Source organism: Struthio camelus, chromosome 8 (genome assembly GCF_040807025.1).
Source record: "Struthio camelus isolate bStrCam1 chromosome 8, bStrCam1.hap1, whole genome shotgun sequence".
NCBI lineage: Eukaryota > Metazoa > Chordata > Aves > Struthioniformes > Struthionidae > Struthio > Struthio camelus.
Genome location: NC_090949.1, coordinates 16,364,006 through 16,382,542, shown reverse-complemented (window position 1 = coordinate 16,382,542; position 18,537 = coordinate 16,364,006). Strand labels below are relative to the sequence as shown.

Sequence of the window (18,537 nt, the reverse complement as noted above, 5' to 3'; positions counted from 1 at the left end):
ACCTCTTGGCTATTCTATCAGTGACATGGCATGCTACACTAAAAACCCTAATCTCAACAATATCTTGCTTTTTTCAATCACTTCCTTTCCCTCTTCCCTCCCCAACAGAGATCAAACTTCAGACTAGCAGTCAGGCTCTGTTACATCCATTTTACCAAAGCAAAGAATTTTCAAATCCCAGCACCCACGTCCAGAGATGCAAAACCATCTAAGGGAACTGCCTTGGCATAATAGAGCTGAAAACATGCCATCACAAAGCCCATCCATCATCTTGGGTATTTGTTCTCAATTCAAAAACAAATACAAAACAAAGCTTCTAACTTCAATCCTTCTAGCATCTTCTGCTATGCAGGTTGCTTAGTTTTTGAAGACTACACAGTTATCACTTCAGAGTCTACAAAACATATCACTATTATGGTTTCTAGTTGTATTAACTAATTTTAATATGAAAATAAGGAAATGCTACTTTATCTATTTTAGTTCTATAAAAAATAATTTTTATTTATTTGCAAGTACTTCCATTAAAACAAAAGCCTGATGCATCAGCATACAATACCAGCTCTATCCCTCAGAAATACGATTGTCATTTGGATTCCATGGATAGCGGTCAACAGTCTATGCCTTTGTCTGTATTTTTCTCCCTTATTCTGGAATTGCAGCTTCTAGTCGTAGACAGAGTAGAACTCTCTTCCACATGTGATCCACCTAATTCCGTTTGGATAAATATAGTATAGTGCATGAGGTGATATACTCTAACCCTTTACATATTGCCAGTTAGAAGAACTTTCTTCTTATGTTCTTAGAGTGAAAGAATGTACTACTTGTGATCTACAGTACAATTGCACATACAGAATAAAGGGACAAGTGAATTAAGTCATAACCCTAGTGTCTGTCTAGACTAGTTTCCCACATCACAATTACACAGGGGTAATCATATTTCTTGAGACAATACATGAGAGAAAATCCATTTGAAGATGAGGAAATCCTGGGGGGCAGGGGGGAGCAGCGGACGTATGGTCCTTATCCATTCCCTCTTGAAAAATAAGTTAATTTCAGTGTCTGTTTTCGAAGTAGTTTCGGAAGGAATTTATGGCAAGTACCTTTTAAAAAAAAAACTGAGCATGATTCCAATTTCACAATCGTTCCTGAGGTATCTGAAGTCATAAGCCAGTTCCATATTAGAGTGAAATTTGTCAGGGTGAGTGGAATCAGTCCCGCTAATGTCCCTTCTAAAAGTGTATTGAATCTACAACGTTGCTCATGGTATTAAATCAAAGGGAATTGTGATTGCAGACTGGAGAAAGAAATTGAGGCTCTGGAAAAAGAGGAAATGAACATCTCAGCTAACGAAGAAGCTATTTTAAGGAAACTTAAGTCAGTTGAGAAAACAACAGAAGACATAATCAAGGTTAGTGCCAAACCATTACAGAAGTAAGAATTCCATACTCATTCATAACAACAGTGATGTAAACACTTAGTGTGCAGTACTTACACTTAACAGTAAAAGATTAACTAGCTGAATCCTGTGAGAATTCATGAGCTTTTGTCTAGATGACAATCGTTCAATTACAGGAGACAAGAAATTATACTGTTCAAGCACCCAGATGTCTCCATACTTTTGTTTGCGGGGGAAGGACAATTCATATCATTACTCATTTATAGTACATCATGAAAAATAGCACTGTGGTTGTCACCAATCAGCAACTTTCAATCTCAGCAGAAGATAGATGCAAGCCACGAGCACAAAGACTGACTTATTTGCACTCCTTCAAGCTGATCTGTCCAGCTAAACTGCATCATGCTTTCTCCTGACTCCCTGAGAGAGATTATAGGAAAACATGCCTTACTACTATTAGTCATTAGCCTTTGTGAAAATGTCATTTTGACATTTAAAAAAAAAAAAACCATCTTAAGCCTTCTTTTAAAAATATAATGAAGCAGCTCAGCCTCAGTTTTCTAGTTTTCTTGCACACAAATGCACATGCACTTTAAAAATAAACAGAGGAATAAACAAAACTGGGGAGCCAGAGTAGAGCCTTTGGAAATATTTGAAATCAACCACCCTGGGCCACAGTGCAAGCCTGTTTCATTAACAGCTTCTAACAACTCTAAATCACACAGAGAAAGTCAGGACGTGCTGCCCAAATACATGAGAAAGTTTCACTTTTCCACCTGCCGTGCTCCAAGTGTTCTTCTGAGAAGTTTCCACTTTAGGTATACCTCAATATAAACTGGTGTCCACAAAAACTTAAAACTACCAGGTAAAGCAAAACACTATCTAGTCAATCTCTTAAAACTGACTAATCACCTATATTGTTACATGGTTCTCTTTTCTAGTCTGTGAAAGCAGAAAAAGCAGGAATTGAAGAAGGTATGTTTAGTCAAAATTTTAATAAGTTTCTTGTACAAGTTAGTAAAAGCATACTAAAGGCATTGTGAATCTTATTTATTCAGAGACAGCAGACTACATATATGCCAACATACCTGACCTTCCAAAGTATTTCAGACCCTCTGCACTAAAAAGGGCAGGACATGCTGCAACAGATGAAGAAAAGAGAAAAGGTACTGTTTGTTACTAACTCCAAAGGTATATAACAACTGCAAAAGCTTCTTAAAAATTGAAGCTGTTATGCTTTTAGGACAATGATTATAGATATGGGACAAACTTGTTCTCAATTAATCTGTTTTTATCATCAACATTGTTAAAATTGAAAGGTAGGACGTGGCTTTAAGCAACGTACCATCGAGAAAGTGTCAATGTTGAAAACAATCTCCAGCCCTACATTCCAGCACCTATACCATAAGTTGAAGTAGTTCCTCCTTTTGTATCATATACCACACATTTTCTATTAACAGTTACACCCATCAGGCAATAATATCTAGTCAAGTTATTTCCTAACTACTACAAAGCCTCCTACCCTGAGCACCCAAGACTCTAATCTTGCAGCACATGGAGCTCCTTCAACTGCTATTGCCCAGCATATCTCCTGAGGTCAAGTTTAAACCTGGCCTTCTCAATCAGAATCGCATAATGAGAACTGCCTCCTCAATGGCTGATTTTTCTTGCAGAAGTAGATTCAAAACAAAATATTTGGGGTCCCCCCCCACTTCCTGAAATTTTCACAGGATAGCTAGGCGATTCAAAATGAGAATAAATTATCAAATATGTTATACTGGGTTCTAACGTTCATTCTCAGTATCAGGACTCTCTTAAATTATTTTTTTTGCATCTGCTGCGTTATCAGTTTTTAAGTACCTGTTTCTTCCAACAGCATTGTTTGCCATGGAAATTAAAGTTGAAAAAGATATGAAGACAGGAGAAAATACAGTATTATCAACAATACCTCTTCCCTCCAACGAGTTTAAAGAGACAGGAATTAAAGTCTATGATGATGGCAGGAAGTCTGTCTATGCAGTGTCCTCAAATTGCAACACAACACAAAATGGCATGGATGAACTTGCTCCTGTTGAGGTGGAGGACCTTCTAAGGCAGGCAACTGAAAAAAATTCCAAGTCTCCCACAGAGTATCATGAGCCTGTGTTTGCCAACAAATTTTGCAGGCCAATTACTCCTCAGAAGGATAAATTAGTCCCTGGACCAAAACTGGAAGACCAACGCAAAACAGATACGAATGGACTTAGCAATCATCAGACAGAGTTCTTCAGTACAGTAGAACCCTTCATGCAGCAACATAAAGAAAATGGTGTTGATCTCCCAAAGGTAACACATCCAAAGTCTCCCTCTCCAGTACTTTCCCAGCCAGAGAAGAAAGTACACACTAATCCTGAGAACAGGATGATATATAATGAAGAGAGAAACACTGCACATGAGGAATTAAAACCCTACCAGAATACAAGAGAAAAACATCACGAGGCAAGGTCTTTAAATTCCTGCCGTCTTAATGAAGTATCTTCTGCCCCTCAAGAGGATGAGGAAGATGCTCAGTACAGCATTGTCCAAGCTGTACCATGTTACGTGGATGATTCAGAACCAGTTACAATGATTTTCATGGGTTATCAGCGCATTGATGAAGATGCGGAAGCAGACGAAAAGTCGTCAAGATATGACGGGGTTATCCGAGCAGAACTAGTCATGATTGATGATGATGAAGATGACAGCAAGTCTGAGAAACCATCGTATCACCCTGTAGGCCACTACAGTCAGGTCTATCAGCCATTGAACAGGCAGAAAACCACAGAAGTCCCACAGACAATCTCCGTGAGAAGGCTGGGTGGGAACCTGAACACAGCACCTCACAAAATTTCTGTCTCCCTACAAGAGCAAGAGGAACGCTTAAGCTCACCTACACACCACACTCTTCACAACCAGGTATCTGGGGACGGTACTGAAGATCCCTCATTAACAGGTAACAGAGAAGGAAAACCATGTCGCTGCTGTTCGCTCATGTAGCAAGCTGACAGTACTCTCTCTGCTAGCAACTGTCTCACTTTGCTGCTTGGATTGTTTCACAGACTAATATGCAACTACTAAGCATTTCTTTACTCGTTTGTTCAAAAACGCCAACTGCATTTTGTTACTGCTGACGTATTTCTTCTGGAGCACTGCACTAGTTACTATATCAAAATTTTGAAATTATCTCAGAAAATCCATTTCAGTAATCTTGAAAGATTAAAACAATGGGTTCTCTTTAAAATGACAATTAAAAGTTCTATTCATGCTACCTCAGTCACGAGAATATTTTTAATTTACTACCAAGTAACTAACAGCATTGCTTCTTAATACTGGTCTCCTTATTAAATTTATTTGTGCCTATCTATATTCTAACTACTTCCTAGATAATTCAAATTGCGCCTTAAATCAGAAAAATTCTATAATAACCAGCTTTACATTGCAGTCTTCTAGAATCTCGTTGATAATGTTCATGCAAGTTTTAACATTTGTTAACCTGATTTAGACTTTTTTTTACAATTTTTGAATGAAGACAAAACAGTTTTCCTCCCTACATGTGGTTAGCCCGTATAATCTGTCTTTATTTCTTAACGTTTCTTTCTAGTCTTAATATTAAGATGTCTGTTTCTTACTGCAAAGTTTTATTATAAAAGGTTGGAAAAACAATAGCAAGGTCTTACAGAAAGACAGAGATCTTTTTACAGTTGCATTGCCCTTCAATGGATATAGTTAAGATGCATTTAAGCATGTTTACAGAAAAGCAGATTTCAGACAGGAGTCACATTCCACTTCAAAGAACTTTGCATTCGAGTTATAGGAAGATCAGGCGTTCTGATCCCACATGCTCTCCCTGCTCCCCTCCCAGACTACATTCCCAATAATTTTGAGGATTTGACAGGAAAAATGCAAGTTTTGGCCCTGTTTAAAACCACACGGACAGTCCAGCATTTCTTTACAATACAAGTATATCCAGAAGAGAGGGTGGTCTTTGGACCACATAAGGAAGTTCAAGTATTTTTGCATGAGTGCGCATTGATTGGGAAAAGCTGCTCAGTAAGTATTCTGTAAAGATGCTCTTGGTTTAGAAGCATTATCAGCCTCCTTCATTCATGTACAACATCACCTGAAATATTCCAGCTGTGATGCTCAGCCTTTCTGGTCATTCAGATCACTAAGTTTTTCTGTCACCTCTCAACACCTTTGCTTCCCTCAGACACCAGTTCTACTATCTGTGCACTTTCCTGGGGCCTCCAGGACCAAGGCTGCTGCCAACAGCTCTATGCCAGCAACCAGGAGCTGAAGTAGCTGGCTGCAAGCAAGATAAGTCATTCCAACAACTGCTCCAGCCCATTGTTTTGGGGATACTCCCTTCACTCCCTATGTATATAGGTACATGCATACAATGGAGAAGGGATCCTCCCTGCAAAAGCTGGTTGCTACCAAAATAATTCACTCGTCCTGCAGCCTGCCCTGTGCATGCTCCTGAACAGATCCTGGGGAGGAGGGCCTGCAAGGAGTAACTGTGCCAACAGAACCGTTCTGGTGGCCATATGCAGACCATGAGATACTAGCTGAGCATATACCAATCTTTGCTTACTTTTGACTGCTGAAAGAAGCTTCTGAAACTTCTTTCTTTCCTCTCCCACTAACAGAATCTCTGAACAGTCTGGGTCCTCTCTCTTGTGAGGTTAGTGGAAAACAAATGCTGGCTTTCAGAGAAGAGGGATAACTGTAAATCTAGTAAAGACATTTAGGAATTTGTTCTGTTAGTTTGTATTTGGTCTTATCCACTGACTTACACAGTACTTTACCAAGGAGAAAACAACCAGTTAGGAAAAATCCTGGCCCCAATTAAATCAATAGCAATTTGACTTGCCTCAATGAAGCAAAAAATAATAATAATAATAATAATACACCCCCAATGTTCAGCACTGCCTCCAAGCGAACTTCCTGAAGTGCCCAACTGAATCTGGAACTAAGCCATACTCCTTTCTCCTCCCCACCCTAAACTATTTATTACCAATCCTTAGGACGTTTTGATCTGTGGAAAAAGCTAGGAAATGACTCAGTTTTTCCAAGCAGTTTTGTAATCCTACCGCTTCTTCTAAAAAGGAAACAAAATCAGGAAAGCCTCTTATACTTAGAACAATGCATGACAAAAAGCTATTTCTTAGAGAAAAAAAAAAGTTTTCAAATCAATCACTGCAGCCTCAGCACAGCAGGTTCACTCTAATAATGCCTGTAAAAAGAGAAGAGTTAGATGATCTTTGGTACCTCATAATTCGTTATTAAAGCAAAAAGCAATACAACAGAAAACAAGCAATACAACAGAAAAAATAATCCTCTTGGAAATGTAAGCTTTGAGGCAATTGCAGTATTTGAATATGAAGAATAAGCACCAAGGGCTCTCTGAAAGAGAATGGGAAGCAAGAAAGTATAGGACATACCAGGAAGTCCCTTATGTGGCAATCTTGCTTTGGGAAAATAATGAATCTTCAGAGCAAACTATTATAGAAGTTAATGAAGGCCAAGGACAAGCAAGAGGCAATGTTCCAGGTGTCAATCTGTATGCAGAAGTCAGAATTGCACGATTTACATCTTTCCATATGGGAGTGATTTTCCCTTCTCCATAAGCTTGGTGGGGGATCAATACCTCAAGGTGTGCATGCCTTCAGAAATACCATATAGAGAAAAGGATGACATAATGCTATAATTAGGACCCCAGTGTTACACATTATTAATTTTCTTTTTTAAATTTCAGTCAAATGAATTAGTCTGCAAGTGTTTTGAAGATTCAATACTCCTAAGGGAAAAGTACTTAGGATGGAATAAAGGCTAGACATAGTAGGATGAACAAAGAAAGGAAAACTGAAGCTGAATAGGTAGGAAAATCTCCTGACAGTATGAAACAGCCTCTTATGGGAAAAGCGGGAGTCCCAAGGCTTTTGGCAGGTAGCTGGTCCAAATGAGCTAATTTTTTCCCCTTACCACTTAAGTACTGCAACCTTGGAAAACACAACACTTGTGTTGAAGAAAGTAACATGCAATAAAACTCTTTCTAATAGAGAGCAAAACATAGCCAATAGTCCAGTGATGTGTTTTTAAACCGAGCATCTGACCAATTTCTCTCTCAAACCATAGCCAGGATCCTAATCCATCAAAATTCCTTGGTCTACAAGCAGTACACAGGCTCTTTATAAGTGCGGTCCTACGATATAAGGTTACACACTGATGCTTCCACGATTTGCAACAAACTTCAGCATTCAAAACATAACTCTAGGTCAACATTTGTTGACCTGCATAAATCAAGTAAACAGCTGCCTTGATCCCACTGTTTCTCAGTGCAGAAAAACATGCAGGGTGAAGGGAAGAGACTTGTGCTACTTAGAGTGATTCTTCAATCTAACAGGTAGAGGGCTGGAGTGCTAAACAGTGCTTAATCCTGTTGCTTTCTCAGATCATGGGAGGGAGGGCCTTACATATTGAACAATAGCATTATATTGCTGTTCTAGAAATAACCTTAGTGTTTAATCATCTGCACTGTCATTTTCAAACTAACCTGCATTCCACACACCTACAGACCATAGCCATACTAACGTGTGCGCACATACCAAGTTACTTTTCACGCGCAGATCAGGAGTATGACTGACTCCCACCCAAACATACACCACTAAGGGGAAAAATTTATGTGAATATTAACACTAAAGGAAAAGGATTCCACGTAGTTATAGCTTGCACTTAAGAATTTGGTTTAAACCAAGACTTTTGTTTAATTATTCATGCATCCTTTTAATCCGTCAGCATCCAGTCAAGGACAATACCATCTGTATGCTATGCAATAGTGAAGGTAACACAATCAAGTGTGGAAAAGAGCTGTGCTAATTTTCAAATAGTGATAATGGAGTAAATTCTTAACATAACGCTTTACTGTAAAGTTACCAAACTAATGCCTTCTACTGGTTTCTTTCTGTAACACTAAAACAATGCTTATTCTGTCGGATTAACCACTGGAGGTATGTGTATTCTTCATTACTCTAAATAAGGAGACTCAGCATCAGAAAGTTGGTCACAAAATTCAATGGCTTCTTTGTTTTCTTTTTGCAGCTCTGAGGATGAGAATGGCAAAGCTGGGGAAAAAGGTGATTTAACAGCTGTAATGACATGGAAGTAAAGTTTATTACTCAAAGCAGAATAAAGCTAAGAAGAGTTTCTTCAACATACTTTTTTTGAACTTCAATGCTTTTTTTGCTCCTTTATTTTACGCATCTGGGTTATTTTGCCTTTGCATAAACCAATGAACATTAACAGACTTTCAGACTTGACCAACTGCCACATACATGCAGATCAAATCCTGGATTTTGCTGAAGGCAATGGGATGTTTCCCAAGACCATAAATGCAGTGTACATGCAAATATGAAGATATGTGCATACCTGTCCCCACAATAAGGCATATACTGTTACTATACACACAAAGCAGATAAACACACATCTCCATGGAACTTCAAAGTGAAAGAATGTCCTGGGAAGTGTACCAATCTAACTGACTTTTGATTGAAAATGCCGTCCCGGCATTTTCCTAATAAAGACATTAGTTAATGAAAAACTAGACATGTAAGATAGAAGCAGGAAGAAGTGTAAATATAAGAGACCGGTTTCCAAGCATACCACCTTGGCCAAAATTTAAAACATTCCTTTTTAAGTAACAAAAATATAAACCAAAATTAGCAAAGTTTGCATTTAAGTATTTAGATGCTTCTAGAGCACCACAATCCAGCCACCCTTCTATTTTATGTATGACAATACAGCCATTCTAAGACCTTCCTTCCTCTCCACATCACGGCATGCTCCCCACCCAGAGCCTTATACATCCTGTGCACAGTACTACAAACAGCCTAACCTCCCAACCATGACTTTACCTGCTCACTCACTACTGAAGGCCCTGCTTTCCCAAGAAACTGGTTGCCAAACAGGCAGGCACTTGTCCATCACTAGAAAATACTACTGAGCACATAGATTTTGATTGGCCAGGGGATCTAGAAGTAGTGAAAGTCTCCCATCAGAAATGCTGATCTGTCTGTAACCTGCTCTGCAGCTGCAGATCTGCCATCAGTTGCTACCACTGCTGGACACAGCTGTCCAGCACAGTCCCAAGGCTCCCACCAATGAACAGGTCAACTCAACATATGAGGGAGCAGCTGGGGCCCTTTAAGCAGCCATAAAGTAAAGCTACACCTGCAAAACAACACACAAGTCAGATTATTTCACTCCCTATTTCATGAGGGGAAAAAATGCCTCACAGCACTACATCCTTATATTCAAATCAGAGTGATAAAGTTATTTTGCTAGGTCTTTGGCTGTTGTGAATCACTAAGTAGATACAGCTCAGCTTACATTATTCTAGTAGAGCTGACTTGGATGTTATACACCAGCAAAAACCAGCTGTAACTATTTTTTTGCTGGCCTTCCTCATTTCAAAGCAGGAACTTGAAGCTACTACCTCACCCTGAGGCACGGTGCTCGCAATCAGCTGACTCATAGCCTTTAAAGGGTTGGTAGCTCCCAGTCTGAAATGGGACAGTGAATCAGGTAATCTCAAATTTTAGAATTTCAGTCACAGATTGTTGCCTGGAGAGTGGCATAATACATAAGAACAAATAAATGCAACTATATTACACTTTCTCCATGTCTCTCCTGTGTTTCAGTTTCTTTTTTAAAAGTTTTTTTGGGGGGCTTTTCGTTATTTTTTTTTTATCCTGTTATTAGATGGTTTGGAGAACAGCAGTGAGTTACCTTCAACCCTAATCTTTTTTGTTAGTTTGAATTTCCTTCTCAAAGGTGGACCTGTACTGCTAATCAAACTTAAATGATCTGGAAAAAGGAGCAACATAGTATTATTCAAAGCAGTTGAAAGTTTAAAACAAAGCAGACAGCAAAGAGACAGAGTAACTGTGTACTAAACTGACAGGTGAAATTCACTACTGACACATGAAGAGTAATGTAAAAAAGAAAAGTAACCTTAACTGTACATAGCACAAGGAGCACTCTCAGCAAGATACTCCCAACCTCTTGTGGGGAGGGAGGAAGGGAGGGATCTTGGCACTATTTCAGATAGTCTTCTGAAAATATCAGCTCCATGCTTATGAGCCACAAAAGCAAGGAGGACTGGGGACTCGTTAGGAAAGGAAGGGAAAAACAAACCAAAATGTAACTATGGCAGAGCGTTGTATATTTACATCTTGAGTAGCTTTGGTCACCCCATCTCTAAAGAGACGAATAGAGAAGGGCAATGAAGGTTATCAAAAGTACAAAATGGCTAAATACAGCAGCAGTCCTACAGAAAAAAGACAGTAAGATATGGGTATGACAGAGGCCTACAGGCTATGATAGCGGTAGGAAGATGAAACAAAATTGAGGTCATTAAATGAGGGTATCAAGAAACAGGCTTAAAACAAAACTAGAAAATACTTTCTCACAGTGAATAACTAAAGGGAAGACCAAAACATGAGTGGATTGTTTCAGAATGCATTACACACTTTGTGGATAAATCCACCAGCAGCTACAGAGCTTCATGGCCCAGTTGCAGGCTCAGCACACTCTTACAGATTCTGGGAAGCAGCAAGGAGATTTTGCTGGGAAGGAAAAAAAAAAAAAAAAAACCACTAATCTTGTCACATCTCTTACCCTAAGCGCTCATTATAGCCACCTTTGGAGACAGAATACTAGGCTCAAAAAAAATCTTGCTTTCAACCATGTGCAGCTATTCTGACGACTCATACTAAAACTACTCAGTTTACTTTGAGGGGCAGTTTAGTCTCATCCGACACTATTACACTACCTGTACACAGAACGCTAGCTAGGTAGCGGCGTGGATATCAAATCATTAATTTGGGGGAAATAGAGAAACAAACCGGAGCACTCAAGATTTGTATGTTTCTGGGAAGCTGGGATATTCATCAGCCGAGTCCTGCAGCCCCTCAGCTCTCCCACAGCCTATATTAACAAGAAAGGAACTGCAAGAAGGTAAATCATCTCTTTTATCTTGTCTCAAACTTCAATACAAATGCCACACAAGGTCTCAATTCACAATTGAAGCTGACCATATCTAGGGTCCAGCAAAACAAAAGCCTCTCTGAAACAAGGCCAAAGCTAGGATCCTTTGCACAGCATCATTTGGCCAGAGTGATTATCATAAGGTTCACTGTGATGCCGATTTTCAGCTTTTGTAGTACGCTGTTACAATATCATTTTTTCCACAGTGCAAGGAAGACTGAAAGCAGAAGCTGGACAGTAAGTAGAATTTACCCCCACCTTGAGCTAAATAAATGGTATTGAGACCCACCTGAAGCACATTTCCGGTGCCAGTTCTGCTGTGTCACTGCTTCAGGCAGGTACCACTTCTCCCCTTCACACACACCCCCCTTTTAGAGGGCTTGGGATCAGACTGATGCGGGCAAAGAACCTGAGGAGCACTAGTGGATCTTCCTTCTTAACCAACCTTCTACTCACACATAGCAGTAGAAATCCCCCTTACTTCAACTTTCAGTGCAGGCTTACAATAATAACTGACATTAATATCTGCATGAAGATGTGGACTACAGTTCTTCCCCTCAATGACTGCAATTCATCGCAAGAAAGTTGTGTGGAAGAGCACGCACGTTTGTGCGGAGCACATTTTACATACATGACAAAACAAAACAGGCTATAATTATTCAAACAAAAGTTTGTTTAAGCATAGACATAGGTAAGTATCCATTTCATTACATCTATCCATATGAACTGTCTTGAATTTAAAGATCTAGTTATTTAATAAAGTTTGAGAACATTTACAGTTAGTTTATGAACATTTTCTTCCTGTTTTGGACATCCCTCACATGTCTCAAACTGAAAAATTAAAAGCCCAAAAAAAAAAAACCCCAAAAGCAGTTATTTGAACAAGAGTGCCACATAGTGTTATAATTTGTAACGGAAAACAAAAGGCAAGTAATCTATCTCTAGTCTTTGAATCTGGGAAAAGGAAAAACATTGGCACCACTACAATACATACAAAGAAGTCTCCCCACCTGGTGTTTTTTGACAAACGCCACAGGAAATAGTGTATGTTCAGTGTGTGGAAGAGAAAGAGGCATACGTTTTCTTATTTCACAGAAAGTCTGCATGTCACATGCAGTCTGCATGTCCTCTAGCAAAAAAGTTCACCAATTAAAGCAAAGTAACAGTGAAATCAATTGCATTCAAGTTATTTTCATCACTTAGTCGTCATGTGAAGCACGTGCCAAAAACAGAATTTCTGTGTAAGACAAAAGTAGATGACCAGTATTTTGAGGCTGCATGCAACTCAAATACAACTACCTCAAAATAGTAAGCTTCTTGTTGTGAAACTAATCATGAACAAATTTCTACTTTATTGGTAGTGTTTGCCTGCCCAGAAGAACACAAGAGATATACTAATGTTGATTTGTCATCATAAATTTAACATAACAGTAAAAGAACACCGAAATCTTCTCTATCTCTCCCTGCAAAAGAGTCCTATTGAATTCAGTAGGACTCTGATGAGGTAAAGCAATAGGTATTTTCTTCTAAACAAGATCATAAGTTACCAATCAATCAATGAGAGGAGAAAGAATACAACAGCCATCAGTAGCTCTAGAACCAAACTGCTTAGCATCTTTTTTTTCTGCTGATGTCAAACATTTCCATAGGTGGTTGGTTTTTTGTTTTTGTTTTTTTAAAAGCAAGGAATTTTGGGAGAGTCACTAGAAGATAATCACGCATTGCTTCCTCTTACTAATCACACAGGAGGAGAAAAAAACTCCATGCATATATCAAATTTAACAAGACTTTCAATCAATATGGCAGAGCAGGGCATAAAGCTTCACAAACTGCAATGCTGCTAGTACTGGGAAAGAAAAAAAAAGTTATCTAAAGAGCAACTAACAGTTTTTCATCTTTATAGCTGGCATTAAATTTGAAACAAGAATCTTTCCCTCTTGATAAAGAGCAACTCCGTACAAGAGAGCGCAACTATTTTAACATCCGTTTTCAATAGGAGTTTCTCTAGTGAGCATCCAGACAGCTTTAATTTAGAAAATAAACATCCATAAAGCAAATAGACAATCTCCACTTACTGCTATGCAAGGTGGTTCTTTTTCCAGTTTGTACGTGATATCTTTTACTTAGATAAAAACTAAGAGACAAAAAAGCTTGAATTATGGTATTTTCATTCATGTTTTAAAAACTTTGTATTCATTGTCACAGGAGAACAATACCACACAGCTATCAAATTACAGAAAGAATTTAGTATTGACTTAAATTTAAAAGGCCACCAATCATGTCTAGGATTGAGAAATTTTCTTCTGTAAACTCATAGCATACAAAAACATAGTCCTCCAAAACCCTGATTAAAAAACACCACACAATAGAAAAAAGCACCCAGCAACCAAAAACCACACGATCAGCCATATATTTCTTGCCTTTCAGCCTAGGTTTTGCCATAGCTCTTCATAGTCTCCCCTTCTCTATCTACAAATTACTTTTCCAGCTGAGAAGGGGGACAACTCAACTCACACCCACTCACAGCCTACTGCTACTGCTTACAATAGGATTAGTCACTGCTCTGTACATGCTCTTACAGCCAACCTGGTTACTGGAGCAGCCAACCTGGTTACTGGAGCAGCCAACCTGGTTACTGGAGCAGCCAACCTGGTTACTGGAGCAGCCAACCTGGTTACTGGAGCAGCCAACCTGGTTACTGGAGCAGCCAACCTGGTTACTGGAGCAGCCAACAGGGAGAAGGTACATGACTATGAGCATTAGCTTGTAGCTTGCTGGAGAACTGTTTCTGCAGCCAGCTGCATTGTGGATTTGGGGAGATGAAGAAAGAGACAGAAGATAGACAGCTTAAGTAGTCGTTTTCTCCATTTAATTGATCCACATGTATTAATATTTTAGACCAGGCCATTAGGAAATAGAAAGATGTTTCTGAAAAGGTCTATGCCAAACCAGGCTCCAATTCCCCCACCACTTCTTTTCCCCAGTTAGCTTATGAGCCTTGGGCTGAAAATACGTTCCAAGGTGTTACGGCTATATCGGTACTTTCGTGATGATCAAGAACAGTAATGATACGTGGAAGCAAATTGTTTAGTGCTGCAAGAATAGGTGTATTGCTTTGCCTGCAAAGCACTGTACTGCATGGCATATTAAGGGCACATGTCTGAGATTCTGTTTAAAGAGTTTCTTTTCATAATTAAGCAAATTAAAGAACATAGTCTCTTTCCATTTTCTGTACCTAGTTCCTATTATTTAGATAAATCTTTTAGTGACTAAAAATGCCCTTCCACATGCTTATAAAGATAATTAAGTCTCCTAGATGTGCCAGCTCAGAGGACTCACTTAACATTGACAGAACATACTCTTCCTGAAGTCAAACCAACTCCTAATCTCCATTTCACTCAACAACACAGTCAAATACAACTGCAACATTACTGAGCAAACATGTGCACTTCTGTTTAGCAGTCAAATGGCTTAAGTCCATCTCACTCATTCAGAAAAGTAATGCAGAAACCACAAGTGGCCAGAGACAGCAAAATACAGAAATCCTTACATATCTTGTGATAGCTTTTCTGTTCCAGTTTTTCTGACCAGCACAACTAGTTTATACTGCACTTGTATTGCAGACAGACTTTCTCTTTATGATTTAGAAGCACTGGGGGAACAGAGCAGTGTTTTATGAGTGATGCAAACAGTGGCTTTACTAATGGACTGAAGTTCCCAAACCCATATGCTTGTATTTGTACTGCTCTTAGAGTAGAGAGAATAGTTTTTGTATTGAATTGCAAAGATGTGTGACAATGTTGATCCAATGCATCAACCCGCATTTGTGACTGTTTTTCACTCTGATTTTTTTGTAACACACAAAACTATCACAAGCAGCAAGTTGTTGCATCACATACCAGTAGAACACAAGTAAAGTGAACAGATACGATAGATCTGGGATCAGTCTTTTCAGTTTTCTCAGTAATATTCACAAAAGGTTTAGGGAACTGTGACTACCAAAACAATGTTTTCAGCACTTCATCTCAATCTTCTTAACCTATAAGCTACAATCAGTTAAATTACTGCACTTAAAATATAAACATTATTCCTTACTCAGGCAAAGACTCCCACTAAAAATCACATCAGAAGACAGCTTTGGCAGGACCGCAGAATCCTTCTATAGATTTGAACGTAGTCCTCCCTAACACTGAACTTGATGCATATACACTATTATTCTTCAATTGCATCTTCAGGGAGATGTGGAGGGAAAAGTTGCAATAAAGAGGATTCCTTGTTTTTTCAGTTGCACAATATTTCATTGCAAAACTTTCAATGACTTTCATGGATTGACTTATTTCAGATTTGGTTGACTGCTGCCAGGAAGGCAATGAGAAACACTATATTTCCACAGATGTAGATGGTTAACACAACCTGTTTAAATAGATGACCCTGCAAAAGAAGGGGAAAAAAAGCCATAGAAGTGTCAGTCTATTTTATCATTTTAAACAAATAATCATCCCATAGCAGTATTTACAAAACGGTGACTTACCTCTGCTTCTGCAGACGTGAGTGACTGCAATATCTGTATTCTGTCATCCTCTATCACTTCAACTGTTAGTGGGAAGGAAAAAAGTTCAGTTAGCACTGCTCTTAAGAAGTTGCTTTTATGTTGCAGAACTCTTGATTCTATAATTAAATAATTCAGTCCCATACAGCATCAAATCAACAAAGAATACATCTTCAACCTGTTTTTGAACAGCACTTGGAAGAATCTCATTTTGTCTGTCACGACCTGCATTATGTTCATAGCACAAGTGATTAATGGTTTTGAGTTGACTTAAAAAACAACAACTACAACTACTTTTGGCCACTGCAGTGACAAAACAGTTTGTCTCACCTTTTCCTAGAGCAAATAACCAAAACAGACTTTCGAGTTGAAAAAGACATTTGTTTGATCTAAAACCTTTCCCTTTTCATTTTAAAATAAGTAAATTTCATAAAGAAGTATTTTAAGTTAGCCAAGAGAAGAATAGTCATTGTTCAAACATTTTAGGCCAATTCCTCTATTTCTAGGAGATCATTAGTGCAGTTCAATTTAAATTCACATCGTTTCTAATCATTCCTTCTCCATATGCCACCTTATACAGTCTTTTACCTAATCACCTTTCCTCAATTCTGTAGGTGTTTCTTCTCCCCAGATACAGGTCATTTACATGTGCAGAGTAATCTCCTTTCAGTGAGGCTAAGAATTCCCCATGAAATTCTTATCCTTTACTATCAGTCTCTTTACTAGATATACTGGAGTCAGGATTTCACCTTAGCTTCCCTGTTCAATCAAAGTTTCAAGTGTTTGTGCTTAGGTTTCTGATCACTTCACTCATGCAAGAACAGCCCTTCATACCAGCAATTTGTGACAATAACATGCAGATTAAATCTGCATGAATCAATCTGGACTCTACCCATCCAACCAATAAGTGATAGATTCTCTGAAAAACATGCACACAAACACATTCAGTCTGTCCCCATGAAATGTGATTTTAAGGAAAAAAAAAAAGCCACCATTTAAGATAGCATTAAAAAAGTATTCCTGTAACACTTCAGTCTTGAGAGCTGATTTAGTCCCATGCCACTTCGTACAGAAGCATCACAGCATTACTTGAGAGATATTCCCCTCAGCTTGCAAGCTAGAGGCCAGCAAACTCCTTTTGAGATTCATTCCACTCAAGTTATATTTTTGCATTTTGCAGTCCTCAGCAAACAAGGTAACAACAGGAGCTTTGCCGGGTTTGTACCTTTACGTATGAGGCAGTAGCTGTGTATTTCCAGAAGAACGTCAATTCCAACATGCCAAGCTACAAAACCAATCATTGTATAGGTGTCCCACGGGTCTGGTAGGTCAAGTGCTGGTAGATCCATTCCCAAGAACATAGTTACCACTAGCCAATAAAAACAAGATAAAGACACTGAGGATGCTGCTCCAGGGCAATTGACAATACTCTCTCAACACCTTTGGCAGTACATTTCCTACAAACTGCCTAGAGGTGCATGGGGAGCATGGTGAAGGTGCGCATCCAGCTAAAAGTTCCTTTTTTTTTGGGGGGGGGGGGGGGGCGGGAAGAGAGAGCAAGGGAGGGATGGGGGGTGTGGTGAAGGGGAAGAAGGGAAAAGAATGGATGGGAAGCAGGAAGGGAAGAGGAGGCCAGGAGACTTTTCAGCCTGATCAGTCCCTTATGCAGTCACACCAACACTAGCATTTGTGACTATGTCAAGACCACCACAGCCACCTGAACTTATATGCTTAAGCTGCTTGTGGAAGCTTGTCTCCAAAAACAGAAAGATCACCAACTTACGGTTCTGAGTGAATTTCCCCTCCCATTAAATAACCTTGAATTATTGACGTATGTTACTGTAAGAACAATATCCTCAAATTCTCCAAGAGGAAAAAGAGATTCAAGAGAAAAAACAAACTAATAGAAGTGGTCCTCTTAAAGATCCCTCAAATTCATCTGCAATCTCCATGGTGTTACTGAGCTACTCGTTCCCCTAAAGCTGAACCTGATTGCCACTTAAACCCACAGAGAAGGTGGCCAGCAAGAAAAGAAAGAATAGCCATAGCTCATGTTAAGAGGTGGAAACCATGAGGTGAGAGAGAATAAGACATAATTTTGAACATTCTCTTGAAATAAGCATATACAGGGCTCAACATTAGCCAAACACATCAAATATGTAATCCACAATTAAACAAGCAATTAAATTGTTTTGGTGATTTTTTTTAAATTGATTTGAAGACTGAAGTAATCTGCCTCATGCCACAGGAGATCCCGTTGAGATCGCACGAGCTAGCATCACAGACATTTGGTTGTGGAGTTCCAACAGGTCTAGGCACTTTAGGAGAGCAATAGCCCAGATTATGAACAACAATCACTTAAAAGGGAGTTACAACTACTACTACTCACCAGCTAGTATTCTAGCTGTTGTACCAGTACTCCAGTGAAACCAGTTAAACAATTGCCTCCTATAAAACAAAGGAAAGCATTTCACTGATTACTTAATTTGGAAGAAAAGATTTCACAGGATGAGGAAAAGGTACATTT

General features: G+C 39.0%; 2 protein-coding genes across 24 annotated transcripts in view; one reads left to right on the top strand and one right to left on the bottom strand.

The window, feature by feature from the left end:
* PALMD (palmdelphin) overlaps window positions 1-10,090 on the top strand; it is a 57,056-nt gene extending 46,966 nt beyond the window's left edge. The window contains exons 5-9 of the mRNA XM_009685951.2: window positions 1,294-1,408; window positions 2,338-2,371; window positions 2,455-2,562; window positions 3,273-4,367; window positions 8,516-10,090. Coding sequence (XP_009684246.2) covers window positions 1,294-1,408; window positions 2,338-2,371; window positions 2,455-2,562; window positions 3,273-4,367; window positions 8,516-8,559 — 1,396 coding nt within the window. The 3' untranslated portion in view covers window positions 8,560-10,090. The remainder of the gene's footprint in view (window positions 1-1,293; window positions 1,409-2,337; window positions 2,372-2,454; window positions 2,563-3,272; window positions 4,368-8,515) is intronic.
* A 2,703-nt stretch (window positions 10,091-12,793) lies between these two features.
* The window catches only part of FRRS1 (ferric chelate reductase 1), a 31,692-nt gene continuing 25,948 nt past the window's right edge, over window positions 12,794-18,537 (bottom strand). For all 23 annotated transcript variants that reach the window (XM_068952325.1, XM_009685957.2, XM_009685954.2 and 20 more), the window contains 4 exons: window positions 18,400-18,458; window positions 17,236-17,379; window positions 15,993-16,054; window positions 12,794-15,892 (listed from right to left, as the gene is read on the bottom strand). In XM_068952325.1, coding sequence (XP_068808426.1) covers window positions 15,800-15,892; window positions 15,993-16,054; window positions 17,236-17,379; window positions 18,400-18,458 — 358 coding nt within the window. In that variant the 3' untranslated portion in view covers window positions 12,794-15,799. The remainder of the gene's footprint in view (window positions 15,893-15,992; window positions 16,055-17,235; window positions 17,380-18,399; window positions 18,459-18,537) is intronic.